At 48.8% G+C, this 17,500-nt stretch overlaps 1 protein-coding gene across 1 annotated transcript in view; it reads left to right on the top strand.

The window, feature by feature from the left end:
- Positions 1 to 17,500, top strand: part of ppp2r3a (protein phosphatase 2, regulatory subunit B'', alpha) — a 105,423-nt gene that overhangs the window by 47,100 nt on the left and 40,823 nt on the right. Inside the window, exons 3-4 of the mRNA XM_079528908.1 lie at positions 11,363 to 15,433; positions 16,096 to 16,226. Of these exons, the coding sequence (XP_079385034.1) occupies positions 12,562 to 15,433; positions 16,096 to 16,226 (3,003 nt within the window). The 5' untranslated portion in view covers positions 11,363 to 12,561. The remainder of the gene's footprint in view (positions 1 to 11,362; positions 15,434 to 16,095; positions 16,227 to 17,500) is intronic.

Raw genomic sequence — 17,500 nt, 5'->3', positions numbered from 1 at the left:
GGGAAGTTGTGTGTGACTGTGTGTGTGTGTGTGTACTGTACTTGTATTACTATTCTTGTGAGAGTCAAATACGCCCACAAGTGCAGTAGAATTGTCCTCAAATTTGAATTTGAAGACCATTTTCCTGGTCCTCAGAGAAATGGTTTGGATTCCCGACAACCTGTAGAAGTCCCTGCCGCGTTTCTGTGTGCCCTGTTGTCTCCTCCTGGGCTGTTATTTTGCCCCTAATGAGCTGCTTTCCACAGAGATGTACAGAGCAGTCGATAGTGCTGTCGCCTCACAGCTACTGTAGAAGGTCCCGGGTTCGATTCCCGCCGGGCGCTGTGGGCGTGTTCTCTCCTCTGCGTCATCAGCGCCCATACCCTATGTGGGGTTGGCGAAAGAGCCTTTGTGTGTGGAGTTTGCATGTTGTTCTCCCCATGTACCCGAGACATGACCAAAGCATTTCCGGGGGTCCCCAGCCAAATACGTTGAGTAAGCCGGGGCGGTTGGAATAACGTGTCCCTTCCATGCTCTACGTCCAGCACATTCTAGCACATTGTATCAGCCGTGTTCTCCCAGGGGTCTGGCAGCCGTCCAAGGTCTGTCATGACACCCCCTCATTCTCATTCAATCTAGTCCAAGGTCTGTCATGACACCCCCTCATTCTCATTCAATCTAGTCCAAGGTCTGTCATGACACCCCCCCATTCTCATTCAATCTAGTCCAAGGTCTGTCATGACACCCCCTCATTCTCATTCAATCTAGTCCAAGGTCTGTCATGACACCCCCTCATTCTCATTCAATCTAGTCCAAGGTCTGTCATGTCACCCCATCATTCTCATTCAATCTAGTCCAAGGTCTGTCTGTCATTGTCTCCACCAGCTGAAGGCATGGGGAGAATATGTTTTGCACTCCGTCCGTCCGTCCGTCCGTCCGTCTGTTACCAGATAATCTCTGGCACCGTTAATCCGGTCGATGTGAAACTTTACACACACACACACACACACACACACACACACACACACACACACACACACACACACACACACACACACTCCCTGGATGCGATGAACCTCTGTCCCACAATTTTCAGAACGGCCTGTTATAGCGTTTTAGTCCGGCAGTCGGGGTTGTGGAGTGGGACATTTGGTATATAGTCTTTTTTTATATTATTATTATAGCGCCACCAACAGTCAGGTGGATCTTTGCAAAACAAGAATGCCTCAAATAATGCTATTGCCATCAAAGGCGTAAGAAGAAATGGCACCCCTTTCACATTGGCCTATTATAGCGCCACCAGGAGGCCACAACCTGACCTGGCCTGGTGGAGACCTGTGCCCCGAGGGGCACTTTTTATAGTTCTCATTCAAGTTCTGCTGTACGTCTGACTTAATATAGACTATAAGGGCCATTATTCCGCTGCAACTCAACAGGCTTGGTTTCATCACAAACAGGTGTGTGTGTGTGTGTGTGTGTGTGTGTGTGTGTGTGTGTGTGTGTGTGTGTGTGTGTGTGTGTGTGTGTGTGTGTGTGTGTGTGTGTGTGTGTGTGTGTGTGTGTGTGTGTGTGTGTGTGTGTGTGTGTGTGTGTGTGTGTGTGTGTGTGTGTGTGTGTGTGTGTGTGTGTGTGTGTGTGTGTGTGTGTGAGTGAGAGAGAGCTTGGTGATTTGTGCTCTCGGCTGCCTGGGTCTTGTCCAGACGATCCGTTTGGCAGACACATGGAGAGTGAACCCCAGCTCTCTGCCAGACATGCGTACGACGTGCATGCACAAGCATGCACACACCCAGCTGTACACCTACTGTATGCACAATCAGTCTTTGCATTTGGGCAATATAAACAGAAGACCTCTCAACTGCATGTTACTCTCTTTCACTGTTCTCTCTCTCTCTCTCTCTCTCTCTCTCTCTCTCTCTCTCTCTCTCTCTCTCTCTCTCTCTCTCCCTCCCCAACACTCACATGCACATTCTCTCTTTCTGTTTTTCTCTGACATTTATACTTGGTTGATGTGCAAACCAAGTATATATCAGGCTTTAGTGTGTAGGAGGAAATGTCTGTGGGGACATGGTCGGGGGCTTCGCCCCATTCACCAACCAGCTGGTAATTACTATTGAGGCAACTATACACACACTTCTCTGTTTCCTCCTCTCTATCCATCTATTAGAGTTGATGTAAACCTTGTCAGGCACAGTGTAGCTTGTCGAAATAGGCAGATCCACAAGCTCACAAAACCAGGCACTCGTCCTTGTCTGCAATTGTCTTTCCATCTCCTCTTTCTATGCCTCTCTCACTCCATCTCTCTGCTGCGGTTTCAGTCTGTGCCTGGCTTATTCATTCCCTGTGACTGTTGGCTGGGGCGTCGAATGAAATCAGATCAAACTTAATTATAAAGTGCTATTCACAAAACGGTTGTGTCACAGAGTGCAGTATTCCGAGAAAACGCAAGGACAGGACACCACGCAATCACACATCCACCTGGAGGCAGGATACAAATAATAAGCAGATTGAATTTGTACAACATGAGGCCTGGGTGTATGTGTGTGCATGTGTGCTCACTGCTTGTGTTTGCGTGCATGTGTTATTCTGTACTGTGATTACGACATTACCTCCCTGTAGCCTATCCTCCTGAGCTACGACATTACCTCCCTGTAGCCTATCCTCCTGAGCTACGACATTACCTCCCTGTAGCCTATCCTCCTGACATTACCTCCCTGTAGCCTATCCTCCTGAGCTAGTGTGATTACGACATTACCTCCCTGTAGCCTATCCTCCTGAGCTAGTGTGATTACGACATTACCTCCCTGTAGCCTATCCTCCTGAGCTAGTGTGATTACGACATTACCTCCCTGTAGCCTATCCTCCTGAGCTAGTGTGATTACGACATTACCTCCCTGTAGCCTATCCTCCTGTACTGTGATTACGACATTACCTCCCTGTAGCCTATCCTCCTGAGCTAGTGTGATTACGACATTACCTCCCTGTAGCCTATCTTCCTGTACTGTGATTACGACATTACCTCCCTGTAGCCTATCATCCTGAGCTACGACATTACCTCCCTGTAGCCTATCCTCCTGAGCTACGACATTACCTCCCTGTAGCCTATCCTCCTGAGCTACGACATTACCTCCCTGTAGCCTATCCTCCTGTACTGTGATTACGACATTACCTCCCTGTAGCCTATCCTCCTGTACTGTGATTACGACATTACCTCCCTGTAGCCTATCCTCCTGAGCTACGACATTACCTCCCTGTAGCCTATCCTCCTGAGCTACGACATTACCTCCCTGTAGCCTATCCTCCTGAGCTACGACATTACCTCCCTGTAGCCTATCCTCCTGAGCTACGACATTACCTCCCTGTAGCCTATCCTCCTGAGCTACGACATTACCTCCCTGTAGCCTATCCTCCTGAAGCATTACCTCCCTGTAGCCTATCCTCCTGAGCTACGACATTACCTCCCTGTAGCCTATCCTCCTGAAGCATTACCTCCCTGTAGCCTATCCTCCTGAGCTACGACATTACCTCCCTGTAGCCTATCCTCCTGTAGCCTATCCTCCTGAAGCATTACCTCCCTGTAGCCTATCCTCCTGAAGCATTACCTCCCTGTAGCCTATCCTCCTGTAGCCTATCCTCCTGAGCTAGTGTGCTTTTGTCCTGGCTCTATTTTAAATGTCACACATTGTTTTCTAGACCGTTATCATTTCTTTCTGCTGTGTGTGTGTGTGTGTGTGTGTGTGTGTGTGTGTGTGTGTGTGTGTGTGTGTGTGTTGTGTGTTGTGTGTGTGTGTGTGTGTGTGTGTGTGTGTGTGTGCTAAATGCATTACAATATGTGTGGATCATAATGAAAGCTATGATTCCTTAAAGCTCGGGGTTGAATAAACGATACATAAATTGAGGGATTACATTTGTCTTTGTACTTTTAGACAACTTATTGTATAGTTTATTTGTTTACCTAATACATTTAATTCTCTTCTTCCCCATGTAGGCTATACAGTAAAGCGACTTTGCGTACTAAGAAAAGAGAAAAGCTATATGAGTCTGACTGGGATATTATTATGATTATTGAACATTTTTCATGGCCATATGCTACATTTTCCATGGCCATAGATAGTTTTTCATTTCACCATGCATCGTTATTCACCCTGCTATTCTGCAACATAGGCACATTTTTAACATTGTCAACTCTTCCTACAAGTATGGAAACTATCTGCACGTCGGGCAGATGTTCTGCAGCTGTACGCAAAAATCAGAAGATGAGGACGCTGGGAATGAGGCCAGGTTTTGATAGGCAGAGAGTCTGTCTGTCTGTCTCGCTGTCTGACTGTCTCTAAATGTTGCCAACACTCATGATTGATGGGCACACTTTACTCTAGCATCAGCGTCATCCTTTTTAAGTGTGTGCCCTAGTCAAAAAATCCTATAGGATTCTGGTAGAAAAGTGTGTGTGCGTGCGTGCGTGCGAGCGAGCGTGTCGGATCCCCACTTATTGTGCTGCGTGTGTGTCTTCGTTACCTCTGCGCATGGATTAAAGAGACCATAGAAGCCAGCATGTCTTCAATGAAATCATGCCACATATTTAGAAGCATCTTTGAACATGAATGGCCTCCGAAATGTCACTAAAGCAAAGGTTAAAGCCTCAACTGTAATTTCTTGTTGCTGTATAACAGCAGCAATACAGGTTTATTATTACTTTTGAGATTCTATTTTGCTTTATTCCATGTCTGCCGAGTGTACAAATGTGGGTCCATTTGGGCCCATTTGTACTTTCGTACAACACTGAGTTTGATGAACAAGCAGGATTTGACTCTGTAGCCGCCTAGCAGCTTAGCAGACAGAATGAATAATTCATGTGAAGATTAGAGAGATAAGTGGGTCAGAACCACAGTCAGTCAGTTGGACATTTGGGAAGCACAGAAGCGTGGGAGGAAGGATGACAGTGACGGGGCGAGGAGGAATCGTTCGCCGCGTGTGCGGGGGGTGGGGTGGAGTGGGGTAACATTCATATTTGATATATCTGACACTGAACCAGCAGCCTCGTAGTTATGCAGCTACAGTGCAAATTAACTCACTCGAAGTGCACAGAAAACATTGATTGATTGATTGATTGAAATATGTATTAACAGTTTGCAGAATTACAGTACATTTCAAGCACAAACTCAATACAAAGACTGTTAACTGTGAGTGGACGACCCAATTAAGCATTACACTTGTGTACAAGAGCCAGGGTCCACCTTGTTCAATTCATCAAAACATTTAGAGACGTACAAATAGACACTTCTACATAGTCAAAGAACAGAACAGGAATTCATCATAAAGGAGGTAAAAAGGGAAAAGAAACATACAGTATACTGTACAGTGAGGGGAAAAAGGGGGGGGGGGGGGCGGTGGTGGGGGGATTCAGATTTTACGGGGGCCAGTTTCGAATTGCAGCCGTCCGTAGGTGCCCTTTGAGAGCGGTTTTGAAGGAGTCAAGGGATTCGCATGTCTTAATGACTGTTGGTAGGGCGTTCCACATTTTGGTGGCATAGGAGTGAAAATAATTTAGTCCCTTGTTTAGCTCCGCATGGAAGTTATTTTGGTATGTTGTGTTTGTGGGTGTTTTAACGTTGAGAGTGTCCAATGGAACCAAATGGACCAAACAAGTGTTCATTTAACTCTGACTTGGAGGTTGTCTTTGCTGTGTGCATGTGCATGTGCATGTGCATGTGCATGTGCATGTGCATGTGCATGTGCATGTGCATGTGCATGTGCATGTGCATGTGCATGTGCATGTGCATGTGCCATGTGCATGTGCATGTGCGTGTGCGTGTGCGTGTGCGTGTGCATGTGCGTGTGTGTGTGTGTGTCGTATTTGAGCCTCAGTAATCCCTCCTTTCTCCAGCTACCGTTGTTCTCTGTTAGGGCAGGAGTCAACATCCTGAGGGCCTGTTGTGTTTTTTTCCTCTCCCTCTCGCTCTCTTTCTCTCTCGGCTTAAGTCTCTTTGGTTCTTTTCCGCTGTTTCTCTCCACTGTCATTATCTTTCTCCCGCATGGTCTACCCTTTCTCCCTCTCTCTCTCTCTCTCTCCCTCTCCCTCTCCCTCTCCCTCTCCCTCTCCCTCTCTCTCCCTCTCCCTCTCCCTCTCCCTCTCCCTCTCCCTCTCTCTCTCTCTCCCTCTCCCTCTCTCTCCCCCTCTCCCTCTCCCTCTCTCTCTCTCTCTCTCTCTCTCTCTCTCTCTCTCTCTCTCCCTCTCCCTCTCCCTCTCCCTCTCTCTCCTCCTCTCTCTCTCTCTCTCTCTCTCTCTCTCTCTCCCTCTCCCTCTCCCTCTCCCTCTCCCTCTCCCTCTCCCTCTCCCTCTCCCTCTCCCTCTCTCTCCCTCTCTCTCCCCCTCTCCCTCTCTCTCTCTCTCTCTCTCTCTCCCCCTCTCTCTCTCTCTCTCTCCCCCTCTCTCTCCCCCTCTCTCTCTCTCCCCTCTCTTTCTTTCTTTCTTTCTTTCTTTCTTTATTTGAATGACTGAGCCAGAAGAACATCTCTGTCGGTGTGTTGTCATGTTAATACCACCAAAGCTGTATATTAGTATTGTGTGTGTGCGCGCACGTGTGTGCGTGCGTGCATGCGTGCATGTACAGAGGGCTTGTATAGACCTGTCTTGTCTCCCTGGGGAATTGTTTAAGGCTCCTGTCTGAGACGTTCACAGAGGCTGGCCTCCCATTCGCTGGCCTCACACTGTGCACACACATACCGGTACACACACTTACACAAGCAAATATAGGCACACACACACACACACACACACACACACACACACACACACACATACACTCGAATAGTTGCAGAGGCTTACTGGGAGGTTGCGACAGAAGTGGCCTCTGGTGATTTAGTGCTTCCTGGTGCAGGTCGGGGTGAAGGAGAGACTTTTTTAGACTGGAGAGGAGGCTGAAGGGCACACAGAAAACGAGAGAGAGTCGGTCAGGGAGAAAGAGGTTATTACCAAAGAAAAACACGCTTCTTTCTTCTCTTTCGTCCGAAGGCCTTTCAAATCCTTTTATTTACCATTGGCGGTAGAAACACAGGGAAGTAGAGGAAACGAGAGACAATGGCTATAGATGGAGAGTTGATGGTTAGAGATAGAATGTTTAAAGGGAGATACATGTACCGAGAAGTGGAGGAAGTGATGGATAAAGAGGAAGGCTAATAAAGTCACCAAATCCTGTTCGACCCCTAACCTCGCTCAGTTCACGTGTTGGAGTGTGCCTAAGCAAGGCAGAAATGTTGAAATGTACAGATTGGAATTATGTAAAACATTTAAATTTTATGAAATGTTCTCAACAAAAAAATCACAAAACAACAGTGACATTGTGCACAATGAATAGGAATTCTAAACAAAATCTTTTGTTTTTATTCAGGGTTAAATTGTTCCACCTTCAAGTCTTTTTAGCCAGCTAGATTTGATAAAAGGTGCATTAGGGCGTTCAACTAACTTGAACCCCAGCATCCCTATATTCTGGGGAGAACATTCACGAGTGGAAAAAAGAGCGGGCAAAGTACAGTTGCAACTGTTTTTATAGAGGGTTTTAAGTGGTAAAGTCAGAGCTCTATGACCCTGGGCAGAAATCTGATCTCCATCCAGGCTCACGTCTCAAACCCAGGCACCCTGTGGAGAAAGAATGCTGCATAACTCCACTGACACTGAACTGGGGCAGGTCTAAAGAACATGGGGGGTGTAATCCTCCTGGGTGCGCGTGCACGTCCTGCGCGAGTCTGTGGGTGGAGGTTGTTCTGTATTATACAAACATAAGTGGAGATTGTTTACATGCTTGGTGTCATTTTGGGAAGCAGTGATTTACTGAGACGCACAGATACAAAGAGTGTTTATAGAACACTGAAAGAGAGCGTGTAGGGGTGTGTTCATAGTGTGTGTGTGTGTGTGTGTGTGTGTGTGTGTGTGTGTGTGTGTGTGTGTGTGTGTGTGTGTGTGTGTGTGTGTGTGTGTGTGTGTGTGTGTGTGTGTGTGTGTGTGTGTGTGTGTGTGTGTGTGTGGGCATATACAGTATGGTGTATGTATGTATGCATCTACAATCTACATTATGTATCTGTGCCCATATTTGTGTCTGGGTGCACGACACGTCAATGTGCGATTACCAATCTAAACTATATCCAATTTCTGCCTGCCTGTCCAGTTGTTCTGTGTTGAAATAGAGTGTGCCAGGAAGTCTAATTTCCTGCAGAAGAAACTGAATCAGCATCATCCTTGTGTGTGTGTGTGTGTGTGCGTGCGTGTGTGTGTGCGTGCGTGTGTGCGTGTGTGGGGGATGGAGTGTAAAGTAGACTAGAGGGTCTATGTGTTGTTCTTTCCACACGGCGTCTTAATGGTTGTTTTTCCAGGTGCCCACTGCCCCCACCCACTGCCCCCACCCACCGGCTGACCACTCATTCTCCCCTGGTCCCACTCTCTATTTTTCACACTTGGCCAATAGGAAACTGCTGCTCTATCGGCCAATAGGAAACTGCTGCTCTATCGGCCAAATAGGAAACTGCTGCTCTATTGCATATATGTGGCCACATTTCCAGTCTTCAATACATTTAATAAATTTGTGTGGAGTAGGTCCCTTGATGATGTGTTATGACGTACAGTAAGCTATAAGATGTTGATATGAGGCATGTGTGTGAGGTTGAGGTAACTCGTACTGTATGTGTGCCTATGTTTCTTTGTCTGCAAATACGCGTTCTTTGTGTTGTTGCAGTAAGTATGGTTCATGTGTGTGAGGTTGAGGTAACTCGTACTGTGTGTGTGCGTATGGTTCATGTGTGTGCCGGGTATGTGGTAGTACACAGCGCTGAGTCCTAGGAATCGAGACTCCTAGGAAACTGCCTCACACGGAGTGAAAGAGTGAAAATGCATGAAGAGAGACGGACAGAGAGAGAAGAGGGCAGCATCTGGACAGAAACAGATCAAAAGTGAGTCAAGAGACGGAGAGAACAAGATGTAGGGTTGGGATCCGGAACTGGAATTGGTTCCATCATGTTTGGAACCGTTTTATCACACTGAAAGAGGTGGTTATGTGGACTTCACGTCTGCTATACCAGGGGTTCTTAACCTGGGGGTTCCACCCCTCGAGGGGTGTCACTACATTATTTTGGGGGGTCCCCAGATTATTAAAAACGTATCATTGTACATCATGACGTAAAACAAAAACAAATCGAAAATAAATATCAATAAATTCACATTATTAACAAATTACTATAGTTATCATGAATTCAAATCTCTTAACGGTTCTCTTCCCCTCTGCGTTCCTTTTTCTGTAAAGTTCAGGTTTTTCTCTGCAATGCCCTCATTTCATCCACTTTGCTTTCTTTTGCTTAAAGGATTCCATTTTCTCGTCCATTGACTCGCTGCGTGCTTATTTCTCTGTGTCTGGCGTGAGACATGGCCAAAGAAAGCATTTCTGGGGGTACCCAGCCAAAACAATCGGGTTCGACTCCCGATCCTGACGGCCTTTGCCGCGTGTCTTCCCCCATCTCTCTCCCCATTTCCTGTCAGTCTACTTTCAACCTATCAATAAAGCCAAAAAGATATCTTTAAAAGAAAGTGAGAAAAAGACAAAGGCAGGCATACAGAGGGAGACCAGTGAGACTAGAGACAACTGGGGTCTTGAAGCGGGGATGAAAAAATAAAAATTGAGACTGAGAGACAGAATGAGAGTGAGACAGTTGGTATGAGAGAAAAACAAAGCAGAAAGAGAGACAGATAGAAGTGAGAGGCTTGTTGGCTTCTGAGCTCTTAATGCCTGACGCTCCATACACGGCCTATAAATCCTTTTACCAGTCGTGCTTGTTTGCAGATTTACTGCCTTGCGTGTTTACCTTCGAGTCAGGAATTGTTAGTCCCTGGTATGTGGCAATGTACTGTTACCCCCCCACCCAACTACCCCCAGGAGGTGAGGTTTCAGGAGACCAAAGTGCTCTCATTGTTATTATTCTTTGCAATACATTGAAATAAAAAGCATAAGCTTCTTAAGTAAATGTGAATGTGTGTGCATTCTGAAAGAGTCTTCTAGTGGTCTTTGTATGGTATGTCAACCCAACTGTACCCATTCCATAGCTTTAATTGGGGTCTGGATAACAAAGTTAAATGGTCTTTTTATTATACAGTATTATGCTTTTAAATGACGCTTCAAATTTGTTCGTCATATATGCGAGAGACTGCAAGCAAAACTGGGATCTGGGATGACTGCAACACATTGGTACCATGAATCCGCACGCCAGGTTCGTCTGGGCTCCTGTTCAGGAAAACAGACCAGTCTGGCAGTGTGTCTGTTTTCACCCACAATTTGTTTTGTTTGTGAATGTGCCTCGAATTGCCTGTCTCTTGTCTGTCTACAGTCTGTCTAGTAAGTGAAGAACATGTTGACAGTTTATGAGTCTTGTGAATTCTTAGTGTAAATTAACAAGCCAGCATCTGAGCTCCCGTTCTGGGGCATAAACCTCTTTTATTACATCTGGCAGAGTATGCTTTTATCATTTGTGTGTGCATGTCTGTGCGTTGTCTTGTGAACTTTCTATCACTGTGTTTTTATAGGTCTTCCTCGGTGTGGATGTGCATGTTGACAGCGGCCTAGCCTTGTGAAATGTCAGCACGCTAGACATGAGCGTCACACATAATGGCCCATGTTTACTTCATACATTGTGGTAGGGAAATAGAAGACAATATTCTATTGTCTTCTATTTCCCTACCACAATGTATGAAGTAAACATGGGCACAAACACTGTTGGGACGGAAACATTACTTTGGCAGACGTGCAAGTAAACAGGCAGAGACGTGAAAGTGACAGGTGTTTTCTCTTTCCGACACACCTGTCTGTCGTTTACTAAGTAGCAGTCACTGAAAAGCCTCCTGAGATTAAAGTCTCTCTTTCTTCTGTGCTCATTTCACCTTCTACCCTCTATCTCTTTCCTCCTGTCCTCCTTTTGATGTTTGTGTGTGTGTGTGTGTGCGTGTGCGTGCGTGCGTGCGTGCGTGCGTGCGTGCGTGCGTGCGTGCGTGCGTGCGTGCGTGCGTGCGTGAAAGAGAGAGAGAGATCTGGCAGGAAGTGAAGTGTGGTCTTGTCGAGCTTTGATGATAAAGTGTGTAAGTTCTCATATCTCCTGTTATCTGGGTGATAGCTGGAGGTGCATGAACCACACACACACACACACACACACACACACACACACACACACACACACACACAGATGTTGAAAAACAGAAGTCCACCGCATGGAAACTGTCTAAATGATTTACCTTTCTTTCTCTCCGTTTTCTCCTTTCCCTCGTTCTGCACCTCCTCCACCCACTCCCTCCCTCTTCTACCACTCCCTCCCTCCCTCGCTCCCTCCTTTCCCATCTTCCTCTGCTGACTCACAGGTGGCGTCCTCCTGTCAGAACCGAACACTCCCCCTGAGACACCGCTGACAGCGCGGGATGGAAGGAGAGAGTGAGGGAACGAGGAGAAGCCAGTGAACGAAACGAGAGAGAGAGAGACGCACGCACGCGTGCGTGCATATCAAAACTCGCACAGAACAAGCCAATTGGCCATCTGTGTCTGAGACCTCTGCTAACTGGCAGCTGTGTCCGAGTCAGCGCAAGATCTTGTTCTTCCAGGACATAAGAACTGAAGGAGGGAGAGGGACGGACAGACAGACGTCAGGAGAGGAGGAGAAACAGGAGGGGGGGTGTTCTTCCGACCGCTTGATGCCCAGCAGGGTGATCTCGAGCTGGGGAGATGTTGAGGCCTCGCTGGGCTAAAATTAGGCCCTTGAGGCTTCTTCCTCTTCTGCTGCTGCTGCCGCTGTGGCGGGATGGATGATAGCCACGCCTCCCCTTTCCTTCTGCTGTCATCCAAACCCCAGCCACCTTCCCACCCCCTCCGTCCTCTCCACGGCTGTCATTAGCAGCTAACGAGCCGCTGCTAAGGAGGAAGTAGAGAGAGAGAGAGAGGTGCCCCTGTAGAGAGAGGAGGGTCACCGCAGCTGTTGCCAGGAGGCCCACAGACTTCAAGAGAAGCTCTCTCTCTCAACTGATCCCTCAGCCAGGGAATGGAACCTACCAGAGTTCTGGTAAATGGATATCGACATTGGCTGCATTGTTTTTTTGTGTTCTTTTTTTTAGCTTTGGTATAGACTATTTTGTTTTTCACTTTTGCCTGGAAATAAATCGGACGTAAGTCGGACGCTCGGCTATAAACTGTTTTGCTCAGCAGAGGCAGTGGTAACACAAAATGCACACGTTTATTTGTGTTGGAATTTATCTTCTTGGACCTGTTTCTGGTAACTTCGTCCTATGAGTGGCGTGATTTTGGGGACATCGCTTAGTCCTAGCATTGGGGACATCGCTCAGTCCTAGCATTGGGGACATCGCTCAGTACTAGCGTTGGGGACATAGCTCAGTCCTAGTGTTGGGGACATAGCTCAGTCCTAGCGTTGGGGACATAGCTCAGTCCTAGCGTTGGGGACATAGCTCAGTCCTAGCGTTGGGGACATAGCTCAGTCCTAGCGTTGGGGACATAGCTCAGTCCTAGCGTTGGGGACATAGCTCAGTCCTAGCGTTGGGGACATCAGTCAGTCATGGCAGCGGCGTACCGCGTGGTGGTGAGCAGCATCAGTTGCTACAATAGCGTCGTCGTGGACCGCCGTGCCCACGCGCACGCCGTGCACTACTGCTCTGGGCCATGTGGGGCGCTCTCCCACGGGCTGGACTGCACCGTGGCGCACCGGGGCACGTGCTCTGAGCTTCTTGTCGCCCCGGACCAGCCACTCGCCGACCCGAGTCGTGACCACAACGCACACTCCCGTAACGTTGTGGTGAACTGTGCTGCCGTTCACCAGATCCCCAGTCATGGGAAAAGTGGTCTTTCCGTGGATGCCGCAAGCTCTAACGGAGGCGTTTCTCTGGAAAGGGCGGGCAGCAGTGGGAATGTTTCTGTAGGGGAGGACAGCCCCCCATGGCGGGGGAAGAAGGCTCCTAGTGCTGGGGGGGGGTCCAATGGGAACCTGAGCGCCTCCAGTAGTCTGAAGGACATCACTGGAGAGGCCATCAACCTGGCCAGCGGAAAGCTCAAAGAGTTCTCCTTTGACAAGCTCCGCCTCTCTTCCTCCAGCCATGTGGCCTTCAGGAAGGGTCGCAAAGTCCGCCCTGACTCGTTCAACCGCCGTTCTACAGACTTGGACATAATCTACGGCCATTTCAGCTCCAGCATCACTGCCAACGGCACGACTAACGGCACGGCCCTCTCCAACGACGAGAACCTGCCGCCTTTCAACCTCACCAAAGGGTCGGGGTCGGACGAGGCAAAATCAAAAAGCAACGTGGCGGAACTGGCAGAGCTGGTCAGCAGCCTCCACGCCATGCAGCAAGGACCCATCACCAAAATTGTCGGCGGGTCGACGGGCAGCCTGTCGAGCATCGGCAGTGGGTCGTTGGACCAGGGCCTGGACGCGGTGGCCTCACTTTACCTCAGCACCCTCGGAGAGGAAAACCTGATTGCCCGCCTGCTGGAGAAGACGCGTGCGGAGGGCGGCATGGTGGGAGCGGGTGGAGAGGACATCCGCGCCTGCCTGGACATCCTGCTGAAGTGCTCAGAGGACCTAAAGAAATGCACGGACATCATCAAGCAGTGCATTCGACGCAAGCCTGCCGGGGGTGGCGGAGGGCCGGAGGACGGAGGCGCCAGCCCCGAGACGGTGTACCGGGCGGTCATGTCCAGACTCAGCTCCTATCTTAAGAGACTCCCACTGGAGCTGGAGGGAATTGGGGGACTTGGAGGCAGCGGGCAGGGTGTGCCTGGCAGCGGGCACAATGAACTGGCAGAGCTGGTCAGCAGCCTCCACTCCATACAGCAAGGGCCCTACTCCCCCATATTTGGCAACGAACAGCCACCACGCTATGAGGATGTGGTACAGTCTCCTCCCATCCCCAAGACTCCAGCTCCTACTCCTTCCCCCTCTTCCTCTCTTTCTTCTTCATCTATGAAAATGGAGTCCAGCCATATTAAACCAGTCCAGAGTTCTACGTTGAGGGCAGCCCCGCTCACCAACGGGACTCAGCACACACACACTCCCTCCAACACGCAGCACTCCGCTCCTCCCTCGCTCACGTACACCACAGCCGCCGTGTCGGTGTCTCCGACGCACGCCCGCTCACCCCTTCGCACTTCCCCGACCCCGCCGTATGCACACACTCCCCCACCCTCCCTCATGGAGGCTCTGTACATCGAGGAGGAAGCGGACGTCGGTAAGGGTCCAGAGCACGCCTCTGCTAGAGGCGTGGCGGACCGCCACACCACCACCTACCCTGTCAACAGGAAGCAATACGCACAGCAGCCTCAACTGCACACACGCCAGACCGCTTCAGGTACCCTGCCGTCCAATGTGGGCTACAGCCCCTCATGGGCACCCTCCGCCCCAGTCACTGTCTTGTCCTCCAAAGCAGCCCCACACAAGGATGAGGACATCGACAAGCTGCTGATGGACTTGGAGAACCTGTCCCAAAGCATGAGCCACAGCAGGGACTCTGAGCCCCCTCTCCCTGCCAAGACCAGGAAGAGAGAGGGGGCCCTGGGCACTGGCACCTCCAGGCAGCCTCAGCCGTCTCCCAAAACCCTGTTCCAGAAACCCGCCAGCCAGGTCACTATGAATGGCCCCGCCTCCAGGGCCCCCCTAGGGCCCATGTCCACACGTGCCCAGGGGGAGGGCGCCGAGCCTGGGGTGGGAGAGGAGGAAGACGGGGCTCTGCTGCTCAGGATCCTCGAGAGCATCGAGAGTTTCGCCCAGGAGCTGGTGGACTCCGGGGCGGGGAGCACAGGGAGCTCGGAGAGGAGCAGCGGGAAGGAGAGGGAGGTGATGAGGCTCCTGCAGGATACGCTGGCCACCGCCGCGGCCCCACAGAGTCCCCACAACGCTGCAGTTCCCACTCTGCCGTCCCCACAGACACCCCCAGCTCCAGCTGCACCTGCAGCTCCTACTGTACCAACAAAACCAACATCGCCCACACTGTCACCCGTGCCTGTGTTCACTCCTACTTTGTCAGCAGAAGCTGATTGTCCCGTTGTCACACCTGAAGCTAAACTTCAGCCAACACCCGCTGCTGTCCCCAAACCTGCCCCTGCACCTAAACCCATACTTGAGATTGGAACGGAGGCTACGTCCAGAGTCGAAGACGCCTCTACAGCCGAAGCAACTCCAATATCTGCCTCTGCAACATCAGCCCCTGCAGTGTCTGCCCCTGCCATCTCTGCCTCTGTAACATCAGCCCCTGCAGCGTCTGCCCCTGCCGTCTCTGCCTCTGTAACATCAGCCCCTGCAGTGTCTGCCCCTACCATCTCTGCCTCTGTAACATCAGCCCCTGCAGTGTCTGTGCCTGTACCGTCTGTCCCAGCCAGTCTGCCTGCCTCCATCCATCCAGTGTTTCCAACAACCCTAGCGACCTCCAAGGCCCCAGGTAGATCTGTCACAATTATTATTATTTAGTATAATCATTAGAATCGTTTCCATTCATCTGTTGAAATATACCCAAAACAGATCTACAAGCTCACAAAGTGACGCATCGCGGCACTGTGTGAGATTGTAGATCTGCTATTTTTGCAATTATTAATTTGTATTTCTGAAAGTATAAAGTTATTAAATGCATGGCCTGTTTTGGCCCTAGTAGATTATTTATTTTGATTATTAGTACCATTCATTGTCAGTCATTCCTTTTGTATATTTATAAATATGTTTATTTATTCATATCTGCCCTGTGCAATTTTTGTTTTGCAAAGCCTAAAAGGCAAATGTTCCAATATTCAATGAAAAGAATTATAAGTTTGTGTTCATCACAATTCTATGTATGACAGTTAACCCATTTAGACCTGAGGACGATTCTAAAAATGCATTCTCTAAATCCTTTTCTGAAAAACCCATGTTTCTATGTCGGTCGTTCTCAAACATTTTCATGTCAAGGACCCCCAAAAATATATGTAATTGGCCGCCGACCCCCATCTGAAAATATGTTGTCCCAGGGCCCCAACCGGGGGCAAAGATTTGAGTTAAAAATGTTTGCTCTGAAAGAATTTATATTCAAAGATTTTCATGATTTGTATGACATAATGCTTATGCTTACAGCCCCGGGGCCCACGTCCATCCCGGCCACACCAATCCACACCAGAGATGGCGCTGTTGCTGCTGTCGACCATGTTGCCGCGAGAGACGGAGGTTCCACCCTCCTCATCCAGCAAACTCCAGAGGTGATCAGGGTGAGTGGCAGACACACCTGTGTCCAACTAGCATCCATTTAGACCTGAGAACTGATTCTACAAATGTCTTCTGAGACCCCTTTTACATGAGAACGGTGTTCATAGAAAACGGCAAAATAAAGTATCGTTTGCAGGTGTCCTTTTAAACGAGAACAGCGGAACAGCGGGAAACGCAACAAAGTGAAAACACCCTCTAAATCCGGATGTATGTTTCTCTATCAGTGATTCTCAACTATGTCCTGTCAAGGACCCCCCAAATTATCTGCATTTGGCCGCCGACCCCCATCTGAAAAATGTTGTTCCAGGGACCACCAGAAGCAAAGATTTGAGTTACAAAGGCTTTAAAAATATATATACTCAAAGATTTTCACACACTTTCACGAGAAGTTTAAAATAATGGTTAAATGGGTTAAAGCTAATGCGACACTGGTGCGCTTGACAGATCGTTGCTTTCGGGCAGAAACCTTATTCGTGTTCTTTTCGGTAAATGAACGCCCTACTTCATCGTACTACAGCATCACACGAAAGTATCAAAAGTACCAGATCCACGCGGGCTCGAAACGTGGCGAGGTGCGTTTTGAGCTTGTAGATCTGCTGCTTTTGCTATTTTTTTATTTGAATGCTGTAAAGTAACAGTTTTGGACATGTGGGGTTTCCACCCGACAGAGACGATATCCACAAATGATGTAGGATCGCCACAAATTCTGTTGGTAGTTGACGCATGTTGAAGCAGACCAAAATTATCCTGAACGGGCTCTTGATGAGAAGCCTGAAAATGACAGGAGTGACAGCTGTGTACACCTCATACTGTTTACTGTCGGACAAACGGAGGCACAACCGCACTGACATAGCGCCAAGCAAGTTAGTCAGACAAACAAACAAACAAACTGACTGACCCTTTCCAGTAGACGGAATCTACATATTGGATTTTTATACCAACAGACACAGACCAGTTTCGTGATTTGGCAAATAATCGCAGGGCGAGGATATATCACTGTGTTGTCGCTCTACTCCTGTAGCCTCACTAGACTGGTAAACCAGTGGTTCTCAACCAGTGGTCCGGGGACCACCAGTGGTCCTTGAGGGGGTTCCAGGTGGTCCCCAGCTATAAATGTTGGTAACCAAATGGACCCTTTAACTCTTGAGAGCGTAAAACATCATTGTTAAACATCTGCATTACTTAATTTACAATTAATTAATCGTTTGCCAACAGCATTGAATTGTGGACAACATTTTAGCCAACGATAAGTAAATATTCTTCAGTTTATGTGGTA

Source organism: Electrona antarctica (genome assembly GCF_951216825.1).
Source record: "Electrona antarctica genome assembly, chromosome: 18".
Taxonomy (NCBI): domain Eukaryota; kingdom Metazoa; phylum Chordata; class Actinopteri; order Myctophiformes; family Myctophidae; genus Electrona; species Electrona antarctica.
Note: the sequence above shows the minus strand (reverse complement) of the source record. Positions and strands in the feature narration are given on the sequence as shown.